At 41.3% G+C, this 24,772-nt stretch overlaps 1 protein-coding gene across 3 annotated transcripts; it reads right to left on the bottom strand.

Moving 5' to 3' along the window:
• Positions 1 to 306: 306 nt before the first annotated feature.
• On the bottom strand, positions 307 to 23,158 carry si:ch211-106e7.2 (uncharacterized). Of its 3 annotated transcripts, none has more exons than XM_029751468.1 (4): positions 22,827 to 23,158; positions 6,487 to 11,276; positions 3,156 to 3,218; positions 307 to 1,358 (listed from the first exon to the last, which is right to left on the bottom strand). In XM_029751468.1, the coding sequence occupies exons 2-4, from the start codon at positions 11,216 to 11,218 to the stop codon at positions 1,231 to 1,233; spliced, it is 4,923 nt and encodes a 1,640-aa protein (XP_029607328.1). In that variant the 5' UTR covers positions 11,219 to 11,276; positions 22,827 to 23,158; the 3' UTR covers positions 307 to 1,230. The 3 variants fall into 3 exon arrangements, with proteins under 3 accessions (XP_029607328.1, XP_029607326.1, XP_029607327.1); XM_029751466.1 differs by having other exon boundaries at positions 307 to 1,361; positions 22,827 to 23,150; XM_029751467.1 differs by lacking the exon at positions 22,827 to 23,158 and adding an exon at positions 22,237 to 22,778 and having other exon boundaries at positions 307 to 1,361.
• Positions 23,159 to 24,772: the final 1,614 nt, after the last annotated feature.

Genomic DNA, 24,772 nt, shown 5'->3' with positions numbered 1-24,772 from the left:
ATTCTGAGTGTCTGAACAAAGGTGGAGGTGTAATATAAAAGTGGTTTGAAAGAGGCCATCAAAAACACATCCTAAGAATTCAAAGGGTCTCATGTGAGAACAACTTTTGTTTGCAATCCAGAACAACTCTGGGAGCCTAAGCAACTGACACCCAACAGTGTCACAGACTAGTGCTAATTGCTCTGGATTAGCATTCACACCTAACCAATAGACTCATCTGGCTCTGGCAACAGAATGTACCCAACCTGCAAGTACCCTCTAAAGTCAACAAGAAAATCCAAGTGAAGGATGCTCTAGAGATAAATATCAATGTAAGTATGTAAAATATTTATTTAGAAACAAATCAAATAAACCAACATATTAAAGAAATAACACTAGGTAAAAAAAAAAAAAAGTTAAAAAAAATACGTTTAATGCACCAGGTTACTAATGACACACGTTTCCTGTTGATTGTTTTTGTCTGCCACACGTTCAGTTTTTGTCTGTCACAAATTTTAATCTAGAACTACAAATAACTATAAAAGTTTAATACTAAAATACAGAACCAGAATACAAAAGGTCTAACTACTGCAGTGCAGCGTTGTTTAAGCTGTCACAGTATCTTGAACCATACGGTACTGTTCATCCTGTGGCAACAAAAGGAAACATTTTAAACTCCAGCAAAATAACTATTGATAAGGTATGAGAGTGTAGAAGGTAAGAGTCAAGAAGTGAAATTATGTAGCCTACAAATTCAAACAAACTGCAGTACATTTTGCATAGTCCAAATTCTGTAATCCATGCAAACAATAAACATGAGGTTTGCATAAAATATTGTTCACCCAAAACTTTTTTTTTTTAAAGTCTGAAATGACAGTGAAAAGAAAATAGCCATCCAATGGGCCACAAAACTTTGGTTAATGTTTTTTAATGACAAAGTCTCGCAATGTTGACCGTCAGGCCTGAGGTAGAGGAGGATACTGTCAGATATATTGGCTCAGTCATTTAAGAAATGTAAACAATAACTACAAGAAAAAAAAATTAAAAAACATTATGAACTGCCCAACCTTACCACAATAAGGTCAATTTCTGCATTCCAAAATAACATAATTTTGTTATGAAAAAGGTTGTCATAAACAAAACAAAAAAAATTGTACACAGACTATATTTCCATGGGAAACAAGTTACAAGAATCAGATTGTCAACAGTCCTCACTCCACTCCTCCATTCCATAACTGGAGGCAATACAAACTAGTCTTGGGATAGCCGCTTGAACTTCCTCTGAAACTCATGGAAGGCAGTGGAGGAAGACTTGGGGACTTTAGTGGTCGAAGAGGTGAGAGGACAATATCTCTTCTGAGGGCAAGCAGACCATAAACCTACTGGGAGTGTAATAGTTAATTTGTTACAATAAATAAAACAACAACAAAAAACACCTCACATTTGACAGAAAGGAATAAAGAGAGATCTGGAACTGCATAGATACACTACCGTTCAAAAGTTTGAGGTCACTTAGAAATGTCCTTGTTTTTGAAAGAAACATTTTTTGTCTATTAAAATAACATCAAATTGATCAGAAATATAGTGTAGACATTGTTAATGTTGTAAATGACTATTGTAGCTGGAAACGGCTGATTTGTAATGGAATATCTACATAGGCGTACAGAGGCCCATTATCAGCAACCATCACTCCTGTGTTCCAATGGCACATTGTGTTAGCTAATCCAAGTTTATCATTTTAAAAGGCTAATTGATCATTAGAAAACCCATTTGCAATTATGTTAGCACAGCTGAAAACTGTTGTGCTGTTGTGCAAGAAGCAATAAAACTGTCCTTTAGACCAGTTGAGTATCTGGAGCATCAGCATTTGTGGATTCGATTACAGGCTCAAAATGGCCAAAAACAAAGCATTTTCTTCTGAAACTCATCAGTCCATTCTTGTTCTGAGAAATCAAGGCCATTCAATGCGAGAAATTGCCAAGACACTGAAGATATCGTACAACGCTGTGTACTACTCCCTTCACCGAGAAGCCCAAACTGGCTCTAACCAGAATAGAAAGAGGAGTGGGTGGCCAGGTGCACAACTGAGCAAGAGGACAAGTACATTAGAGTGTCTAGTTTGAGAAAAAGACGCCTCACAAGTCATCAACTGGCAGCTTCATTAAATAATACCCACAAAACACCTGACTCAACATCAACAGTGAAGAGGCGAGTCCTGGATGCTGGTCTTCTAGGCAGAGTTCCTTTGTCCAGTGTCTGTGTTCTTTTGCCCATCTTAATCTTTATTTTTATTGGCCAGTCTGAGATATGTTTTTTTATTTGCAACTCTGCCTAGAAGGTCAGCATCCCGGGATTGCTTCTTCACTGTTGACGTTGAGACTGGTGTTTTGCGGGTACTATTTAATGAAGCTGCCAGTTGAGGACTTGTGAGGCGTCTTTCTCAAACTAGAAACTCTAATGTACTTGTCCTCATGCTCAGTTGTGCAACGGGGCCACCCACTCCTCTTTCTATTGTGGTTAGAGCTCGTTTGTGCTGTTCTGTGAAGGGAGTACTACACAGCGTTGTTCCAGATCTTCAGTTTCTTCGCAATTTCTCGCATAGAATAGCCTTCATTTCTTAGAACAAGAATAGACTGACGAGTTTCGGAAGGAAGTGTTTTGTTTCTGGCCATTTTGAGCCTGTAATCGAACCCACAAATGCTGATGCTCCAAATACTCAACTAATCTAAAGGCGGCCAGCTTTATTGCTTCTTTAATGAGCACAACAGTTTTCAGCTGTGCTAACATAATTGCAAATGGGTTTTCTAATGATCAATTAGCCTATTAAACAACTTGGATTAGCTAACAAAGCGTGCCATTGGAACACAGGAGTGATGGTTGCTGATAATGGGCCTCTGTACACATTGTATGTAGATATTCCATTACAAATCAGCCGTTTCTATCTACAATAGTCATTTACAACATTAACAATGTATACACTGTATTTCTGATCAATTTTATGTTATTTTAAATGGACCATTTTTTAAAAATTTTCTTTCAAAAACAAGGACATTTCTAAATAACCCCATACTTTTGATCGGTAGTGTACAAAACCCACTTTCCTTACAAAAGACATGCAATGTAGGAAGCCATAATACATACATTTTCAACAAGTGGTTGATAGAGCATGCTATTACCTTGGGATTTCCGGACTATTGTTTTAGGACTCTCAGTCGTCGTAGCAACAGCACCAGCCATTTCTTATGGGAAAAAGTGTTTCAATGTGAAAAGGGTAGGTATAAATGTCTAATTACAGGTAATCATAATTGGAGTAACCATAATTGGAGTAAGACTAGGGCTGGGCGATATGGCCAAAATCTCATATCACACTATTGTTCAAATTTTATGTTTTTGAATAATACAAGTTCAAAATATTCAGGACCCTAGGGTGGCAACACATAAATTAAGTGATTTCAATGTGGCATTCTACATTCTGATTGAACAGTATAAAACAACTTCAACCAAAAATAATGTTCTGCATTTCCTGCACTTTTTGTATCATTTTCACACTGTCCCGTAGGGCTGCATGATAGATATTAGAGGTCGACCGATTAACCGGAATGGCCGATTAATTAGGGCCGATTTCAAGTTCTCATAACCATCGGAAATCAGTATTTTTGGACGCCGATTTGGCCTTTTTTTATTTATTTACCTTTATTTAACTAGGCAAGTCAGTTAAGAACACATTCTCATTTTCAATGACGGCCTAGGAACGGTGGGTTAACTGCCTTGTTCAGGAGCAGAACGACAGATTTTTACCTTGTCAGCTCATGGATTAAATCTTGCAACCTTACGGTTAACTAGTCCAACGCTCTAACCACCTGCTTTACATTGCACTCCACGAGGTTACGCGAATGCAGTAGGAAGCTAAGCTAAGTTGCTAGCTAGCATTAAACTTATCTTATAAAAAACAATCAGTCAATCATAATCACTAGTTAACTACACATGGTTGATGATATTACTAGTTTATCTAGCCTGTCCTGCGTTGCATATAATCGCTTAGGTACACGTTGCTCCAACCATGAACATCAATGCCTTTCTTAAAATCGTTGCAAACTGTGAAGACTATTTCTTCCTAACAAAGACAGCCGACTTCGCCAAACGGGGATGACTTAACAAAAGCGCATTTGCGAAAAAAGCATAATCGTTGCACGACTGTACCTAACCATAAACATCAATGCCTTTCTTAAAATCAATACACAGAAGTATATATTTTTAAACCTGCATATTTAGCTAAATGAAATCCAGGTTAGCAGACAACATTAACCAGGTGAAATTGTGTCATTTTGCGTTCATTGCACGCAGTCAGGGTATATGCAACACTTTGGGTAATTTGTCAGACTTTTACATAATTATGACATAACACTGAAGGTTGTGCAATGTAACAGGAATACCGTTTTGTTTTCGAGATGATAGGTCATTAATATGGTCGAATCCGGAAACTAAGGCTCGTGTTTGTGTGTTATTATGTTATAATTAAGTCTATGATTTGATAGAGCAGTCTGACTGAGCGATGGTAGGCAGCAGCAGGCTCGTAAGCATTCATTCAAAATAGCACTTTCGTGCGTTTTGCCAGCAGCCCTTCGCAATGCATTTTGCTGTTTATGACTTCAAGCCTGTCAACTCCCAAGATTAGGCTGGTGTAACCGATGTGAAATGGCTAGCTAGTTACCCAGGTGCGTGCTAACAGCATTTCAAACGTCACTCGCTCTGAGACTTGGAGTAGTTTTTTCCCCTCCTCTACATGGGTAACTCTGCTTCGAGGGTGGCTGTTGTCGATGTGTTCCTGGTTCGAGCCTAGGTAGGAGCGAGGAGAGGGACGGAAGCTATACTGTTACACTGGCAATACTAAAGTGCCTATAAGAACATCCAATAGTCAAAGGTATATGAAATACAAATCGTATAGAGAGAAATAGTCCTATAATTCCTATAATAACTATAAACTAAAACATCTTACCTGGGAATATTGAAGACTCATGTTAAAAGGAAACACCAGCTTTCATATGTTCTCATGTTCTGAGCAAGGAACTTAAACGTTAGCTTTTTTACATGGCACATATTGCAGTTTTACTTTCTTCTCCAACACTTTGTTTTTGCATTATTTAAATCAAATTGAACATGTTTCCTTATTTATTTGAGGCTAAATTGATCTTATTGATCTATTATATTAAGTAAAATAAGTGTTCATTCAGTATTGTTGTAATTGTCATGATTACAAATAAATAAATAAATAAAAAACGGCCGATTAATCAGTATCGGCTTTTGTGGCCCACCAATAATCGGTATCGGCGTTGAAAAATCATAAAATCGGTCGACCTCTAATAGATATGGGAGAAAACAAATCTAGGCCTACAGTAGTTTATTGGCGAAGTGTTGAAATCATGGAAGTATAATGATTATTGTAATTCAATAGTTGGAATATAGAGGGCATCACTTTGAATACATTGTTATTTGACAAATTAATAAGCGAGGGAGGAATTATTTTTACAGGATAGGAAAGAACGTGTTGGTCAGTGTTTCCTAGAGGACCCTATACAATGTTACATTATGTGTGTATTCTCTTACATCATGTAGCTAGCTAGAAATCATGCTTCGCCTAAAGATGGGTTAGCTGACGTCACGAAAACGATCCGCACGCTTCAAATGGGACAGAAGTTTGAGTTGTTGTGATTCTGGATAGCCAGATAGCTACCAACAATACAAGAAACTGTCATGTGGGGAATCGTAAGGGACTTGTTTCAGTTAGTATAATCTTTTTCTTGATACAAATGTCTTGAGGTGTTTTGACCGATTTCATGTCAATGCTAATATGGAGAAAATAAACTAGCTAGCTAACCAACAACTGTAACAATGTATTTGAGAGACAAGTGCTCATTGAGCAAATGTATTTGTTTTCAATAAACATTGAAGAAATATAGTTTACATGTCAACAACTAAACAAATGTTTTACTTCACAGTTGCGCATGCATCGGTTGTGTTGCTAAACAACTAGCCCGTCTATTCCTCTCTGATTTAGAAACATACTGATCTAGGCCTGCATCAGCAATGGTATCAATCAGGCTGCATTATTGGCTAGCTACGTTTGCGCCGATTGATTACATTTGGATAACTAGTTAGCGATTAGCATTAGTGGCGAACATGATTTATTTTAGCCCCCACTTGCTAAGAAAAGGCAAACTAGATGTTTGCAGACTAAGATACACAAACTAAGTGTAATTACAGAATGCTTAGAAAGCAGCATCGAGGAGAGGGACCACTTGCAAGCAAACGGAGTGAAAAAAAAAAAAAGACATTTCACGCGCCAGAGTTGCATATCACATTTAACAAACCAAAGACTGAAATACAGTTTTAGAAGGTAAAGTTAAAACCCAAACTGGTCCTTGCATCAATACGGAAGCCAGTAAAATATGCTATACCGCCCAGCCCTAAGTAAGACAGAGCAAGGATATCTGTTTTGGTACTACTTACCCTTCATTGAACCAGTCTGTGTCCGAGTGTCCATGGGTTCTTGTCCATCTTTGAAGTTGAACGACTCTGGCAGCACACTGAACCTCAGAACACTGTTCTCCTCAAGAGGCAAAAGAGCAGGGCTCCTGATCTTATTTGTACTTTTTTCCACTGTATCAGGTTTGCTGGAAGGCACCGCCTTGATCCTAGATTTCTTCAGTCTGAGTTTCAGGCCATTTAAGATTCTCTCTCTTTCAATGTGCCGCAAAGTCTGCTTGGCCCTTACGGTTCTTTCTGGTGTGGCTTGTCTTTCAGAGGATAATGCATTACCATCTGTCCTGGTCGAGGTAACAGTCTTTTTGGCAACTTCAGCACAAACAATCTTCGGAGCAAAGCCTCTTCTGCTTCGTAGTCTTGATGCTCTGCCCCTGGACTTTGTTGGCACAAAACTGTTCTCCCACTCGTTGAAGAGCCGTTGTCTGACTGGGCTTTCCACTGGCGGGCTGGTCTCGGAGGGCTCTATCCTCCAGGACTTGACATTCACACTGAGGGTTAGAGGAGGTGCTGGAGCTTTGTCTGCAAAAGGTCTAGGTCGAGAAGAATTATGGTCCTTGCGTTGGCCAGTTACTACAGTCCCATTTGTCCTCTGGGGCGAGGAACCAAACAAGGCCAGACTTACTGTGGTGACCCTTGAAATCTTAGTCCTAACTCCAGGTTCTGCTGGCTTCTGGAGATTGCGACCGTTTGAAGGTCGCTCTTCTTCCAAAGAGTTAGAAGTACTTGTATTGGGTGGCTCGAAATAGTCATCTGTGTCAGTCAAGTTGACCTCAGGAACAAGTTGAATGAAGGGACCCAAACCTTCCCTTATTTTCCTTCGCTTTCTTGGGACAGACAATTTTGAATGAGGACCTTCAACACATCTCTTGTGTCCAACCCCTTTTTGTTTAACCTTGTAGGTACGATTTATTTTAGGAGATAGATGCTTGTGACATCTTTGTGCCAAGGAGAGTGATGTTAGAAAACTGATTTTCTCTGCTGGTTGGCATAGCAGATTAGAAGTAGGAATGGTAACTGTAGGAATGACTTCACTACCCCCAAGGTTCCTTTCTTCCAAAGTGACACTAAGTGCTTGTACACGTTCCATTTGTTTCTGGAGTGGACCTGGTAGTTTCTGCTTTGGCTGTACATTGTCCCACACTAGCTCGGACATTGGGGTGGATACCTTGAGAAAGTCTTCATAGCTCGAGAAGACATCTTCAATTTCAACTTCAACAATGTTTGGGCACTTGATGGGCAGGCACAGTGAGTGGGGTTTTGACAATGGCAAGCTCTTCGCCCCATTAGTGTATGGGCGATCAGTCTCAGATTCACTATCAGACAAGACAAGAGTTTGGCATTCAATGCCTGTAGATTTCCATGATTGGGGATTCCCATTTTTACCAGGATTCCCTTTGATCTTTCCTTCTGCTGTGCCATTGGATTTACATAAATGCAGGCTTTCCCTTTGTTCTGCATTTGTTGTGCTCGGTTCAACAGCCAAAGTTCCCTCGACAAACATCTTTGCATTCACAGTGGCCTTTGTCAAACCCAATTCAGTATTGTACTGGCATTTGCAGGACAAAGAATTGGTGGACCCACTGAACACTGCCTTCCAACGTGAGAGACAACAGTAATCTTCCGATTGGACATCCACTTCGTATTTTACAGTTGTCAACTTTACATCTACTCCCTCAGATGATTTATCCTCCACGGAGTAATCTTTCAACTCATTCAGCTCCACATCCACTGGCAATTTCAACTGGTCTTCTCCCACTTTGTCTTGCAGTAGCTGGCCATTGAAAAACCGCATAGCCTCTTCTGGTGGCAGCACTTTGATCTCCAGGGAGGAAAATGGGTCACAAAAAATGATGCTTTCACTTTCTTTCTTAACTGGTGAGAGGGTCTGTGTCGAGCTGTGTGCCAAACTTGACCCTTGGATTTCTTTAGGATCAGATTCAGAGGGTGCTGGTCTCTCTGTCTGAATCACCTCAGTCTGCATGTCACAGGCAGAGTCTGCAGAATTTTCATTTTCGGTAAAATTCCGTTTTGGTTGTTCATCTCCTCTTTGAAGAGTCTGTTGGTCATATCTTAGTGACCATGGGAATCCAAACTCCCTGTCTATGTCATCAAGCTGCTTATTGGTGTTCAACCATGAGGACTCTTGACCTGGGACCTCAGGGTAAACAGAATCATGTTTAAGAATGACACATTTCTCTTCAACTTGAGCCCAGTTTTTGCGCCTGACTTGTGAAAATATGACAGACTGTGATGACATATCTTTGCCACACACAGATCTAACCTCTCGCATTATATTCTGTAAAATACCAGATCTTGCAGCATCCATAAGCTTCTGCCCATCTCCATCCCAATAGAGGCTTAGTAGCTTGCTTTCAACCAGTGTCTCTGAGCATTTTGGATGTTGCACAGTGTCTACCAACTCCTTCAATTTACCAAGTCTCCATTTGATTACAGGAACTGAGGACAATTCAAAAATGTCCTCATCTGAAACTACTTCTTCATTTGTTTCCTCACTCAATTGGTTAACATGTACATGAGTGGTCATTTCTGTGCCCGCTAACTCTTTCCTCTGAGTGGCTTGACATTTCAAATTAGATAATGGTTGAGAATCCACTTTCTCTACATGTAAGCAGTTTGATAGTGACCATTCAGACTCAAAATATGAATATGTCTTGGCCAGTTCAACATCGGAAGTTTCTGAATCCTGAGTCAGTGTTTTTTCAGCACCCGCTTCTAATGTAGCTTCTGGTCTGACCTTGGGGACCTTTTGTCCAGATTCATTTGTCAAAGAAGCAGATACGGTAAGGGTTGTTTGGGTTTGTGATGGACTTTGGTCACAAGATTCTTCCCCAGGGTTGCTCACATTTTCACCACCAGTTGAGAATGACATACCTTGGGTAGTCAAGGGCATTCTATCAGCCACATTGAGTGATGTGTTTGTCTGCATACACTGCGACAGTGGTTGTACAACGGCGATGGCCTTCTGCACCGTAGGAACAGAGGGGGCATTACTTGCAGATGATCCTTGCCGTACCAGAGCACTTTCATTAGGTTTATCTCCTATCAAAATAACATTTTCTGCTCTAAATCCTTTTCCACTTTTGTCCTCTGTTACCGTTACGTAATAGCCCTGTCTTATGGGGTATGAGGGAGGCACAGACTCACAGTTTTGCTGGCCTGAAAACTGCATACCATGGTTTAGCACAGATGATGATGGTCCAGTGTTGGATATCAGAACATTTTTTGGCTTGTTACGTAGGGTATGGGCTGAGCCTTGGTTTGATATGCATTGCAGAGAATGTGCTCCTGACCCAACCACATGTCCCGTCTTGTTCAGCACGGGTCCATGGGAGTGATGGCCTGGGTATGGTGGAGGAGCGGACTCACGGGTGTGCTCGACTGAAGACTGTATACTATTGTTTGGCACAGATGACGATGGTCCAGTGTTGGATACCAGAACATATGTGCCGTCTGCCTTGTAATGTAGGTTAGATACACCTTCAAAATGGGGCCTAGGATATGGGGCATGGTGTGCATTATTTTCAATGGCCCCTGTCTGACTGTTCATATTTGCACAATTTGACACAAGTCTGTTCTGTTGTGGTGGGTTGGTAAGGCCTGCAGGGCGATATCTTTGAAAATTATTAAGAAAAGGGTTATGCATAACATTGTATTGAGGATTCTGGCTAATGTTATGTATTGGCATTGACTGCCCCACTGTAGCATTCGATAGATTGACCTGGTTGTTGCTGTCCGTGAGAGGTTGGAAGGGATACATTTGACTGTGGTTTGATGGGTCAGTTTGGACAGGTGTGCCATGTTGAACCCTGTTCATCTCAGTCCTGTTGTTATTGTTTTGATTTAGAACCAAATACAACAGTTGTTTATATGCTGTGGGAGACAGTGGAGATGTCTTTGATGGCACGCTACTTGTCTCCTGTGCACTTTGCAAAGAGTTTGGTGATTGTGGATACCCCTGATGAGGCGCTTGAACTGCCATCCTACTTGAATCCTTTCCACTGGCTACAGTCCATTGATGATTGACATGATTGGGACTCCTACCCATGGCAAGAGCAGCAGAGGTACCACTGGAGGCCCCCTCTTGTCTGCCAAGTACCAGCTGCTGACTGCCACTTGCTGGGCTTTGGAGATAAATACAATTTGTATTCAGTGATGCATTAATATCAGAGGGGCAGTGAATGGTTGCACCCTGACCATCCTGTACCAACCTCTGTGAATTGTTACTATTACCACCCAAAGACCCATGTCCCTGCTGAAAAGTGGGTTGAAATGCATCGTTAACCCTTCCGGGCAGGGTGTGATGGTATCCACTTTGTGATGTAACACCAGTTGATTGTGCAGCCGCATTGTTAGTCAAGAGTGATGTCAAAAGGGGACTAGTGGCCATTAGGGCCTTCTCTTTTGTGGGTGCCTGTTTATTCTGGGTCTGTCCACTCCAGTAACCTACACTGGTTACTTGGCTGCTGTGTGGTAGGCATTCACCACCTTGAGTATATGGGACTGCTGGTCCGACTTCCCTACCTAGTGTATACGCCACAGATGGTCTGACCGGCCCATATTGATGAGAATAGGTGCTTGGATTCCCACTCAGCTGACCACTGGTGACTTGGGGACTTGAGGATTGTCCAGTGACTGATCGATCCGGTCCACTTTGGGGCCAGGTAGAGGTCTGCATTCTCCTTGGCTTCTCAGTCTCGCCTTCTGCCCTGTGGTATGGCAGAACGTAACCATTTCTGAAATGAGAAACATGTTAAACCAGGATTAGCCCAACAAAACGCACAGTAACAAATGTAGCTTGAATCCAATGGTAAAAATCTAGGGTATGGCAATCTGGTGCCAGAAAGCCATCATATTCTTTGAAAGCATAGAAGTGATTGGTAGGCTAGCTGATATTTTTTCACCACTGTTCTAAACTGAGGTGGGCCGCTCGACTGGAGACACCCAAGATGTGGGCACACCGCATCAGCGCTACACCCATGACTTAGGGTACGCAACAGATAAACTCATACACACATTGGAGGTTGAGGGGTCTGGAACGGTACATTGGTTTACTCCCCGTGAGAATGTACAGATGGGAACTGAAGACAAAAATTATCAGATATAAGTGGACTCAAGGTAATGGAGGAGACTTGAGTCCAGTAGAAGTACAAGCGGTCACGTCAAGATAAAACGGCTACTAGAAATTGAACCTCTCTCGAACTCAAGGTTATACATTGACTTAATGATGCATTCATCACTACATTCTCATGACAATATAATGTCTCTCATAAAACATGAGTTTGTCACAGGGGATGGATTTATCAGAGCTTAATTTTTTTTATTTACGGTACATTTTCAATCTGTGCTGTATTGTTTCCTGTGATGGAAACCGTATGACTTGCCCCCATTTTTATTGTATAATTAGCTTATTAGTATGGGTTAGGTTGATGGAGCTTGTGTGTGTTACCGTAGCGAAAAGGGTAAATACAGAAAGTGTCGGTTTCAGGTCAGTCAATTTTAGTTCTGTATATTAAGATTAAGGAAGTCTGTAAAAGAACAACAGTCGGGTCTCAGTTCCTGTTAAGAAAAGCTCGTTTTTGTGAAACTAGGCCGAGAAGGTAGTGGAACTCAACATCCAACAATAGTTGAAGAGTAAGGAAACATCTGGGAGGGGGGCCAGAGCGATCTGCCCCTCCCAAAAGATATAATTTGTAGATAATTGGCCCTCTTTCTGGGACTCAACCACAAACAGGACCAAGCCTGGCCTGTTGAGGAGTGACAGACTCCATCCGAACTGGAGGGGTCCTCTCATCTTATCTATGAACATAGAGCCCTGTCTAACTCCCCTAGCTCCACAATGAGATATGGGTGCAGGCCAGGCAGCAGGCTGTTAGCCAGCCTGCCAGCTTAGTGGAGCCTGCCACTAGCACAGTCAGAGTAGTCAGCTCAGCTATCCCCATTGAGACCGTGTCTGTGCCTCGATCTAGCTTGGGCAAAACCAAACATGGCGGTGTTCGCCTTAGCAATCTCACTGGAATAAAGACCTCCATTCCTGTCATTATTGAAAGAGATTGTGATATCTCACATCTCAAAATAGGGCTACTTAATGTTAGACCCCTCACTTCAAAGGCAGTTATAGTCAATGAACTAAATCACTGATCATAATCTTGATGTGATTGGCCTGACTGAAACATGGCTTAAGCCTGATGAATTTACTGTGTTAAATTAGGCCTCACCTCCTGGTTATACTAGTGACCATTTCCCCCGCGCATACCGCAAAGGCGGAGGTGTTGCTAACATTTACGTAGAAAATTTCAATTTACAAAAAGACGTTTTACATCTTTTGAGCTTCTAGTCATGAAATCTATGCAACGTACTCAATCACTTTTATAGCTACTGTTTACAGGCCTCCTGGGCCATATACAGCGTTCCTCACCGAGTTCCCTGAATTCCTATCAGACCTTGTAGTCATGGCAGATAATATTCACATTTTTGGTGACTTTAATATTCACATGGAAAAGTCCACAGACCCACTCCAAAAAGGCTTTTGGAGCCATCATCGACTCAGTGGGTTTTGTCCAACATGTCTCCGGACTTACTCACTGCCACAATCATACTCTGGAACTAGTTGTGTCCCGTGGAATAAATGTTGCGGATCTTAATGTTTTTCCTCATAATCCTGGACAATCGGACCACCATTTAATTACGTTTGCAATCACAACAAATAATCTGCTCAGACCCCAACCAAGGATCATCAAAAGCTGTGCTATAAATTCTCAGACAACCCAAAGATTCCTAGATACCCTTCCAGACTCCCTCCACCTACCCAAGGACGTCAGAGTACAAAAATCAGTTAACCTGTTGGGGGTAGGGGGCAGTATTTACACGGCCGGATAAAAAAACGTACCCGATTTAATCTGGTTACTACTCCTGCCCAGTAACTAGAATATGCATATAATTATTGGCTTTGGATAGAAAACACCCTAAAGTTTCTAAAACTGTTTGAATGGTGTCTGTGAGTATAACAGAACTCATATGGCAGGCAAAAACCTGAGAAGGTTTCATGCAGGAAGTGGCCTGTCTGACAAGGAGTCGATCTTCTTGTCTCTGTTTATTGAAGAGTGGGGATCTTAGCTGTAATGTGACACTTCCTACGGCTTCCATAGGCTCTCAGAGCCCGGGAAAAAACTGAATGATGACGAGGCAGCCTCTGGCTGAAACACATAATCGCCTTTGCCAAGTGGCCGATAAGAGGACAAAGGAATTAGGCGCGTGCCCGATTCGACCCCGTGCTGTATTTTCTTTCGGGCTGTTTACCTAATTGCAGATTCCCGGTCGGAATATTATCGCTTTTTTACGAGAAAAATGGCATAAAAATTGATTTTAAACAGCGGTTGACATGCTTCGAAGTACGGTAATGGAATATTTAGATTTTTTTTGTCACGAAATGCGTCGTGCTCGTTACCCTTCTTTACCATTCGGATAGTGTCTTGAACGCACAAACAAAATGCCACTGTTTGGATATAACTATGGATTATTTGGGACCAAACCAACATTTGTTATTGAAGTAGAAGTCCTGGGAGTGCATTCTGACGAAGAACAGCAAAGGTAATAACATTTTTCTTACAGTAAAATCTGACTTTGGTGAGTGCTAAACTTGCTGGGTGTCTAAATAGCTAGCCGTGATGGCCGGGCTATCTACTGAGAATATTGCAAAATGTGTTTTCACCGAAAAGCTATTTAAAAAAAAAAAAAAAATCGGACATAGCGATTGCATAGAGGAGTTCTGTATCTATAATTCTTTAAATAATTGTTATGTTTTTTGTGAACGTTTATCGTGAGTAATTTGGTAAATTCACCGGAAGTTTGCGGGGGGTATGCTAGTTCTGAACGTCACATGCTAATGTAAAAAGCTGGTTTTTGATATAAATATGAACTTGATTGAACAAAACATGCATGTATTGTATAACATAATGTCCTAGGAGTGTCATCTGATGAAGATCATCAAAGGTTAGTGCTGCATTTAGCTGTGGTTTGGATTTATGTGACATTATATGCTAGCTTGAAAAATGGGTGTCTGATTATTTCTGGCTGGGTACTCTGCTGACATAATCTAATGTTTTGCTTTCGTTGTAAAGCCTTTTTAAAATCGGACAGTGTGGTTAGATAAAGGAGAGTCTTGTCTTTAAAATGGTGTAAAATAGTCATATTTCTCAAAATAGTTTGAGAAATTGAAGTAATAGCATTTCTAAGGTATTTGAATATCGCGCCACGGGATTACACTGGCTGTTGCGTAGGTGGGACGATTTCGTCCCACCTACCCTAGAGAGGTTAACACAGTGTCCAAAGGGCCAGATGTATACAGAATGGTGTCGTCTGCGTGGAGGTGGATCAGGGAATCACCCGCAGCAAGAGCGACATCATTGATATACACAGTGAAAAGAGTCGGCCCGAGAATTGAACCGTGGTACCCCCATAGAGACTGCCAGACGTCCGGACTATAGGCCCTCCGATTTGACACACTGAACTCTGTCTGAGAAGTAGTTGGTGAACCAGGCGAGGCAGTCATTTGAGAAACCAAGGCTGTTGAATTCTTCAGAAGTTCCAGCTAGGCAAGCTAACGTTAGTTAGCCAATTCATTTGCTAGCTATCATAAAGTAGCCATATATTAATAATTATATAGTTAATATAAGTAGACATGCAATCATAATTGACTGTAGTGCATATAAAGCACCCACAAGCTACCGGTTGCTGAAAACACAATCATTGCGGGATGCATGACTGATGACTTTCCGGGCAAGGGCGGTCCATTTAAAAATCATTCCTTCCTCCCTCGCCCTGCAAGTGTGCACTAGTCAGACATCATGATACGTCATCAGAAGTGTCCACTTAATTTGAGGGCTGAGGGGATAGGGTGTGTCTTTTAACCTCACTTGGGTAGGGGGCAGTATTTTCCCGTCCGGATGAAAAGCGTGCCCAAAGTAAACTGCCTGTTACTCAAGCCCAGAAGCTAGGATATGCATATAATGGTAGTATTGGATAGAAAACACTAACGTTTCCAAAACTGTTAAAATAATGTCTGTGAGTATAACAGAACTGATATGGCAGGCGAAAACCTGTGAAAAATCCATCCAGGGAGTGGGATTTGTTTGATGCGAGTTGTTTTCCATTGAATGCCTATTGACTATGTTATAGGTTAGGACCCAGATTGCAGTTCCTATGGCTTCCACTAGATGTCAAGTCTTTAGACATGCTTTCAGGCTTGTATTTTGAAAAACGATGATTAAAAATACCTTTTTGTCACTGAACAGGTGAAGTATGCAGAGCTAGATTTTGTGCATGACCGTGAGCGCGCCTTTCGTTCTTTTTCCTTTGTATTGAAGACGCTATTGTCCGGTTGAAATATAATCGATTATTTAGACAATAGACAACCTGAGGATTAATTATAAACATCGTTTGACATGTTTCGACGAACTTTACCAGTACTATTAGGATGTATTCGTCTGCATGTTTTGACCGCCCTGAAGCCAGTGGATTACTGAACAAAACGCGCCAACAAAACAGAGTTTTTGGAACATAAAGAGGGACTTTATCGAACAAAAAACATTTATTGTGTAACAGTGAGTCTTGTGAGTGCAACCATATGAAGATCATCAAAGATAATTGATTCATTTTATCGCTATTTCTGACTTTCGTGACTCCTCTACTTGAAAATGTTTGTATGCTTTTGTAAGCGGGACGCTGTCCTCACATAATCGCATGGTATGCTTTCTCCGTAAAGCCTTTTTGAAATCTGACACAGCAGCTGGATAACACTTGTATATTTTATGAATGTTTATTATGAGTATTTCTGTATTTTGAATTTGGCACTCTGCAATTTCACCGGATGTTGGCCTGTCCCACCTACACTAGAGAAGTTAAGTGTTTGGAATGCAGCCCTGGTTACAGATACAGGCTGCCCAATTCAAAAATATATATTATTGGTCTTTTGACCAATCAGATCAGCTCTGAAAAATATCTGCTGTGAAAAGATCTGATATGATTTGTCCAAAGACCAATTGGTGGAAGAAATATCAGAATTGGGCTGCCTGTGTAAATGCAGCCACACACTCCTTTCAAACCCCTCTTTCAAAGTCACAGATCTCTTCTAGACATGGTGGCCAAAATAATGGGCAACTGGGAATTTTTATAAATTACCCTAAGCATATTAATTGCTTAATTAAGTCAGGAACCACACCTGTGTGGAAGCACCTGCTTTCAATATACTTTGTCTCTCAATTACTCCGGTGTTTCCTTTATTTTGGCAGTTACCTTTAGATCTCCTGATTCAAGTAGTCAAGGGCTTGATAATTAGTAGACCAGTTGAATCAGCTGTGCTAACTCTGGAAAGATACCCATTTACAACTACTGTCCAGACAGCTCTCCCTTTGCTGTGTACCACGTGAGTCACGTTAGCTAGGCTACACTGTACTATTAGTGTATACTCACTGCTTTCAGGGCAGGTCTGCCGGTTTTGACTAGCGGGGGAAACTAGGTCAACTTACGCACAAGGTTAAGAGAATTACGCACAAGGTTAGGGTGATCTCACGTCAGCCTCGGTGAGAAAGTCCGGACGGTATTCCAGGGTGTGTCCTCAGGGCATGTGCAGACCAGCTGTCAGGCGTCTTCACAGACATTTTCAACCAGTCCTTGTCCCAGTCTGTAATGCTCACGTTTCAAGCTGACTACCATCATTCCGGTTCCCAAAAACTCCAAGGTATCCTGCCACAATGACTACCACCTTGTAGCACTCAAATCTGTAATAATGAAGTGCTTTGAAAGAGTTCTGTTCCATGACTAGCCTATCATCCCAGACACCCTGTACCCACTCCAATTTGCATACTGCCCCAACAGATAGATCCACATACATTGCAACACCTCCCTCTGCAACTGGACTTTCTGACAAGCCAGGTGGTAAGAGTAGGCAACACCTCTGCCATGCTGACCCTCAACATGCCCCCCCCCCCCCCCCCCCCCCCGAGGTGTGTGCGCTTAGCCCCCTGTTCACACATGACTGTTTCCACACACGACCCCAACAAGTTTGCTGATGACACGATGGTGGTAGTCCTGATCACCAACAGCGATGAGGTCAGAGACCTGGCAGTGTGGTGCAAGGACAACAACCTCTCCCTCAACGACAGGTAAGACCAAGGTGACAATCGTGGAAACAGGGGCGGGTGCACATCCCCATCCACGGGGCCGCAGTGGAGAGGGTCAAGAGCTTCTCACACCAGCACAGCCGTGAAGAAGGCATGGCAGTGCCTCTTCTCCCTCAAGAGGCTGAGATTTTTTTGCATGGCCCATTAGATCCATAGGAACTTTTACAGTTGCACCATCGAGAGCATCCTGACTGGTTGTAAAACCGTCTGGTATGGCAAGTACACAACCCTCAACTGGAAGCCCTATACAGGGTGGTGCCGACTGTCCAGCGCATCACTGGGAAGAGCTCACAGCCATCCAGGACATACATGCCAGGGGGTGTCTGAGAATCTGGATCTGAAAACCAGTCAGTATCTGGTGACCAGCATTTGCCTCATGCAGCGCGACACATATACATGATTTGATAGAGCAGTCTGACTGAGCGGTGGTAGGCACCAGCAGGCTCGTAAGCATTCATTCAAACAGCAGCTCTTTGCAATGCATTGCGCTGTTTATGACTTCAAGCCTGTCAACTCCCAAGATTAGGCTGATGTAACCGATGTGAAATGGCTAGCTAGTTAGCGGGTGCACGCTAATAGCGTTTCAAACGTCACTCGCTCTGAGACTTGGAGTAGTTGTTCCCCTTCCTCTACATGGGTAACGCTGCTTCGAGGGTGGCTGTTGTCGATGTGTTCCTGGTTCGAGCCCAGGTAGGAGCGAGGAGAGGGACGGAAGCTATACTGTTACACTGGCAATACTAAAGTGCCTATAAGAACATCCAATAGTCAAAAGGTATATGAAATACAAATCATATAGAGAGAAATAGTCCTATAATTCCTATAATAACTACAACCTAAAACTTCTTACCTGGGAATATTGAAGATTCATGTTAAAAGGAACCACCAGCTTTCATATGTTCTCATGTTCTGAGCAAGGCACTTAAACGTTAGCTTTCTTACATGGCACATATTGCACTTTTACTTTCTTCTCCAACACTTTGTTTTTGCATTATTTAAACCAAATTGAACATGTTTCATTATTTATTTGAGGCTAAATTGATTTCATTGATGTATTATATTAAGTTCAAATAAGTGTTCATTCAGTATTGTTGTAATTGTCATTATTACAAAAAAGGAAATAAACAAACAATAAATATAAAAAAAAATTGTAAAAAAATTTAAAACAATAATAATAATAATAATAATAATAATAATAAGGCCGATTAAGCCGTATCGGCTTTTTTTGGTCCTCCAATAATCGGTATCAAAAAAGAATAAATCGGCCACCCTCTAGTACATACTACCTCAATTAGCCCAACTATTATTATTATTATTCACTGTCTTTTTACTGTTGTTTTTTTATTTCCTTACTTATCTATTGTTCACCTAATACCTATTTTTACTTAAATTGCACTGTTGGTTAGTAAGCATTTCCTACGGGGGGCCAGCACAGGAAAAAATCAAATTTTTTTTTAAAAAAATGTATGAAATGTATGCATTCACTACTGTAAGTCGCTCTGGATAAGAGCGTCTGCTAAATGACTAAAATGTAAAATGTAAAATGTAAATTTCACTGTAAGGTCTACACATGTTGTAGTCAGTGAACGTGACAAATAAACTTTGATATGATATAGGCATATTGTTCATTTGGAGAAATGGGAGGTGTTTGATGCACAGGAATTCTAATAATGGTAGACCTAATGATAAAACAGATGCATTTGCAGTTGGTAAGGAGATCGCATAGCAGCATGTCGTCTAATATGTTTACTTGACTTTTATAGGCCTAAATAATCTTATTGCAGGACAACTCTCCTTTTCTGACATAAGTGATAAATTATTCCCACCACACAATAAATAGTAGGCTAGCATTTGTAACAGGGTTGGTTATGTTTCCACTTGCCTCTAAAGAAAGGTGTATTTAATGTTCAAGCATTCTTATTGGTTGGTTCAACTCTGATGACAATAAGGCGTGTTGTGATTGGCCCCGCTTCCAGACAGGGGGAGATCGCGAACATCAGGTCTCCCCAGTCTGAAAATGTGATGCAAGGGGTAGGTCACGTTCTGAATACTGTTTTACAATGTACAGCAAACTTGTACACATTACTAATGTATACATGTGGTCACATAAACCCACTGCTAACACAGTTGTTTTCATGCTACAGATTTTACCATCGACAGCCATCAACATTGTTAAGCCCTGCACAACTAACGTGCTGTTTCCTATTTAACAACAGCAACAAAAATAAATGATGCTCAACTGGGACCACTGGCTGATGTGATTTATTTGGACAAAACACAACGCAAGGAGAGTACGATTGACATCTGATACACATTTATCAAATCACTCATTCAATAGCCAAGCATTCTCGAAAGCAAACAGATCGGTAGCCTTGACAGTATGGGTAGGCTACAGTATTGCTGTACAATATTAGATGTGCAACATCATAGCCCATTTAAAAAAGGTGCTACATGTTATATTTGTGGCCAGAAAAACTCTTGCCAAATTGACTGGAGCTGAGAGATTTGTATAAGTACCACATCCTAAAAAATTGTGGCATGTAGTAGAAATATTGATCCAATAATATTTCTCAGATACCGGAACTTGTGAATTCAAATAGACTTTATTACAACGTAACAAGGCGAAATTGGGATATTCTTTAGACCTGAGGAAAGAGTGCCTACTACTGGCCCTCCAACACCACTTCCAGCAGCATCTGGTCTCCCATCTAAGGACCGACCAGAACCAACCCTGCTTAGCTTCAGAAGCAAGCCAGCAGTGGGATGCAGGGTGGTATGCTGCTGGCTTATCTCTTCGTCTTCCTTCTAACTTGTTTATGTGGGAGAAAGGTAGACGTGCTGAAGGAAGGAAAAATAGAAATACATTAGCTAGCGAAAGAGGAGACTGGCAGCTGGCCCTGAATGGAGATAACAGGTGGCCATACATCCCCAAGTAGGAACCACGCAACGGCCAGGCAAGCTGAATGTATGGCCATGACTAAATATATGCCAAGCGTAAGCATGCAATGCATGCATTATTTTCATATCCATATGAGGAGAGTTTAGCCACCATTATGTTAGAGCTAAAAGCAGATGTGGGCGTTATCCTCAGATATGGGCGTTACCCATTGGGTTGAAAGATAATGGTGGCAGAACGCATAGGGGGTTTTACTTCATTTACATAAAGGGTGGACCTATGTATTGTATGTGCATAAAAGCAGAGCCGGGGCCTAAGGAAGGAGTTGTTCCGCGGACCGGCTTTACTACTCTATATTAAAGTCTATATTGAATTTACAAGTTCTTGTAAGAAGTGTTATTCTTAAGACAATTTTCCACGGCATTTACACCTATCTTAACATGGATATCCCTCCTCTTAATGGCACAGACTTCTGAGCATAGATTCTACTGGTGGCGTAACCATAGCAACGATACAAAAAAATGCCTAATGACCGTTTCCTTTGCCTAATGACCAAGACACACACACATACGGTAAAGCCAATATTGATTCTGCTTACTACTCTAAGATACATAACACATGTCATGGAAAATCCCCTATAAGCACAGCATGTAGCTGTGGCACAATCGGTTAGCGGGCGGCTCACCAATAAGAAGGCTGCAACATTAAAATGCATTATTTTGGTGGAAAATGTCTTTGAACACTATTATTCCTCTATTACTGTAGATATATTAAAGACATTTTCTGGAATTATAATGAAAAAATATTACATGTAGCACCTTTACATTTCAGAGCATATATCGAACCAGGAGATGAAACCAATCATTCATAGATCAACAAAATATTTAAAAACAATGTATTTTGTAAAGAAATGTGGGCTGTAGCATTTACTTTTAAATTGTTCCCAATGACAATCAATCTTGCAGAATGCGCATACAGTGTCTGGCCCTCACTTGGCTGCAAGCGTTTTTTTGTTTGGAAAAACCACTGAAACGTTCTACACACACACACACACACACGTTGAAATTTGCCATTGTGCTTTCTTTAAGGAACTTTCATGGCCCAGTTCCAACATCTCCAAATTGGGGTGTTTTTCTTACCATAAAATGAGAACAAAGGCGTTTTCCCGGCAGGGTTCTAGCGCTCGTTCACAAAGCACAAATATAATATGGCACAGTTTAATCAATGAAAACATACTAGGCTGTTGTGTGTGACAGTTTTATAAAATCCCCATAATTTGTGGTGCACACAAATCCTAGAATCTCCATTTACGTCAGAATTTCGTAAAAAATGTAAGCACTGTTAATAAATGAGGCCCCAGGCTTCGTGAAGTTCAGCTAACGTTACGCCCTTATAAAAAATGATCGCAGTCAGAGTGCAATATAACTACAGTATGCTACAAATACTTCGTCCAAAACAAGGTTTTTTTTCACTGTTGTAATTTTGCAGTCTAACTGCAGTTAGAGTGCAGTATAACTTTTGTTATACTGCAGTTTCAAAAATATAATATGTTTTGTAAGTGCGCGACTACTTCATTCACCCAAGGTCTGTAGCCTACTTTAATGTACATTGTGAAACGCTTACCTTGTATCTATGTTTGTCCTCTGTAGATGCGTGCCTTTGTTTGCTGAAATCTATAATTTTTTTCTCGAAGATGGCAACTCAGCGAAAATGCGCATGCTCAATAAATATTTGGAGACCTAGGCCTGTCGTCGGAGATTCAAGGTATGCATTTCAGAACTAAATATTTTTTTGAAGTATTGACCTTGAGCGAATAGATTTAGTCGGAGATTAATTCCACAAAGCCTGTTCTCTGCTCGACTCCGTTGAGAAACTTCCTTCACGATGGAGTTGAGTTTAGTCAGCCACACCGGACCACCCTGTGTCACGTGTGTATCATGTGAAAGACACTAAACTAGTCTAAATTGTTATGCGCTTTGGAATTCGAAAATGTATTAATAAATCACAATATCATAGGCAGGATCATTGAGACAAATAAAGCCTACTTTCTTCCTTTTCAGTCGGTCAAATGAACACTGCCTTACATAGTTGCCTTGCTTTAGTCAGATTTTATTTGCCTACAGCTTGAGTTATCTGCTGTCCAGCATGGCTAGCTATGTACTTCATGTTAGTAAGAGATAGACCTAAAATTATATTTTAGAAAAGGTACTTACAGATTATTCTAAAGACACGTTGTCCGTTATTATAACCCGTAATCCTTAAATTGCTCCTTTGACTCCAGCTTCAGCAGCCACGCCAACTTTTTCTGAAATGGTATTTACAGATTATTTTAAAGACACATTGTCCGTTAAAACTCGTAATCCTCAAATTGCTCCTTTGACTCCAGTTTCAGCAGCCACGCCAACTACGTTTGCTACAGTAACTTTTTTTCTGAGGTGCGTTCAATTCACTTGAACGTTTGCTACGTTGCGGAACTGTTTGTACTGAACCATACGTTTCCCCCCAAAACGTTCTTGTCGACTTTGAGGTACGTTTGTTCCCATTTGGTGGGTGTGGCTTGATTCAAATCTTCCCTGTTTTTCAACTGGTCTTTCAGTACAGCCAAATATGACTATACTAACAAGCATTTTACTTGTATGCAACCAATACAATTAGTGAGCTCCCGAGTGGCGCAGTGGTCTTAGGCACTACAGGCACCCTGGTTTGAATCCAGGCTGTATCACAACTGGCCGTGATTGGGAGTCCCATATGGTGGCGCACAATTGGCCCAGAGTCGTCCGGGTTTGTTCTTAATTGACATGCTTAGTTAATTTAAAAACAATTATTTTACATTTGAGATACATGTCTCTCCACCCTAACAAGGGGAGTCATTGTGGCTCAGTTGGTAGAGCATGGTGCTTGTGTAACCGATGTGAAATGGCTAGTTAGTTAGCGGTGGTGCGCGCTAATAGCATTTCAATCAGTGACGTCACTCGCTCTGAGGCTTGAAGTAGGGTTTCCCCTTGCATTGCAAGGGCCATGGCTTTTGTGGTGCGATGGGTAACGATGCTTCGTGGGTGTCAGTTGTTGATGTGTGCAAGGGTCCCTGGTTCGAGCCCAGGTTGGGGCGAAGAGAAGGACGGAACCTACACTGTTACACTTGCAACACCGGGGTTGTGGGTTCAATTCCCACGGGGTACCAGCATGGAGAAAAAAAATACAATAATCTATGCCCAAACAACTGCAAATCACTCTGGCTAAGAGTGTCTGCTAAACACTGAAATGTAAAATGTTGTTCACAAAGTACCACGGTGGGCTGTTTAGCTCCCGCCCCTCTTTTCTTTGGATTGGTGGATACATCTCATTATTGTAATCTGGTTTTGACTATTCGATGAGGGTTGTTGACGTCAACGGCCTGTATTCAATGAGAGAGTCTATGCTACTAGCCTCATAACATGAATATGCATAGCCATCACGAGACAACGCTGATATAAAGTTGCCTATATGTCACGTGTCCTACTAAAATCAGTACACTCATAAGAACTTAAGCATTACGAAACGTCTATTAGATCAAATCAATGTAACAAATAAGCCATACATTTTTTGGTCGACCAAATTCGACTTTCTCATTGACCTCCATACATAAAAAACGGCAGTTGCTGGAGGGAAACAGATTTTCCGCCGATTTGGGTCTCTCGCTTCCTCTCTGGTACGTCATCGTTTCTATTCAATTGAACGTTCCAGAAGAGAAGGCTCCTGACTGCAGGTGTGCAGTTCGGGGCCCGGCTCAATGTGGGCGGAGTCAAACGCGTTTAACCTGAACCCTTCCCATCTCCTTCAAGGTCACCCAAGTTGAGGTTCACGCCGAAGGTGTCAACGAAGTGAATCTTAATCGAACCTAACCTACATGGATAACAATATAAACCATGGAAGTAAGTGAGACTGTCATTATGCATAATGTACTTTGTAATGTTCATGTTATACCAGTGCAGTGGTATATTTTTCTATAACCAACTACCACACCAATGTTAGCATAGCGTTAATTAGCAACCATTTGCACTTGAGCTAGCTAATTAGCAATAGCAACCTTTTGCATGTGAGCTAGCTAATTGCTTACAATGAGGGAATCTTATTTGGACAAATGTGCCTACTTGAGCAGTAAGCCTAGGTTTACATGTAC

The sequence above is a fragment of the Salmo trutta genome, chromosome 4, assembly GCF_901001165.1.
Source record: "Salmo trutta chromosome 4, fSalTru1.1, whole genome shotgun sequence".
In the NCBI taxonomy this organism is placed as follows: Eukaryota; Metazoa; Chordata; class Actinopteri; order Salmoniformes; family Salmonidae; genus Salmo; species Salmo trutta.
The sequence above is the reverse complement of the archived record's forward strand: the minus strand, read 5'-3'. Positions and strand labels throughout refer to the sequence as shown.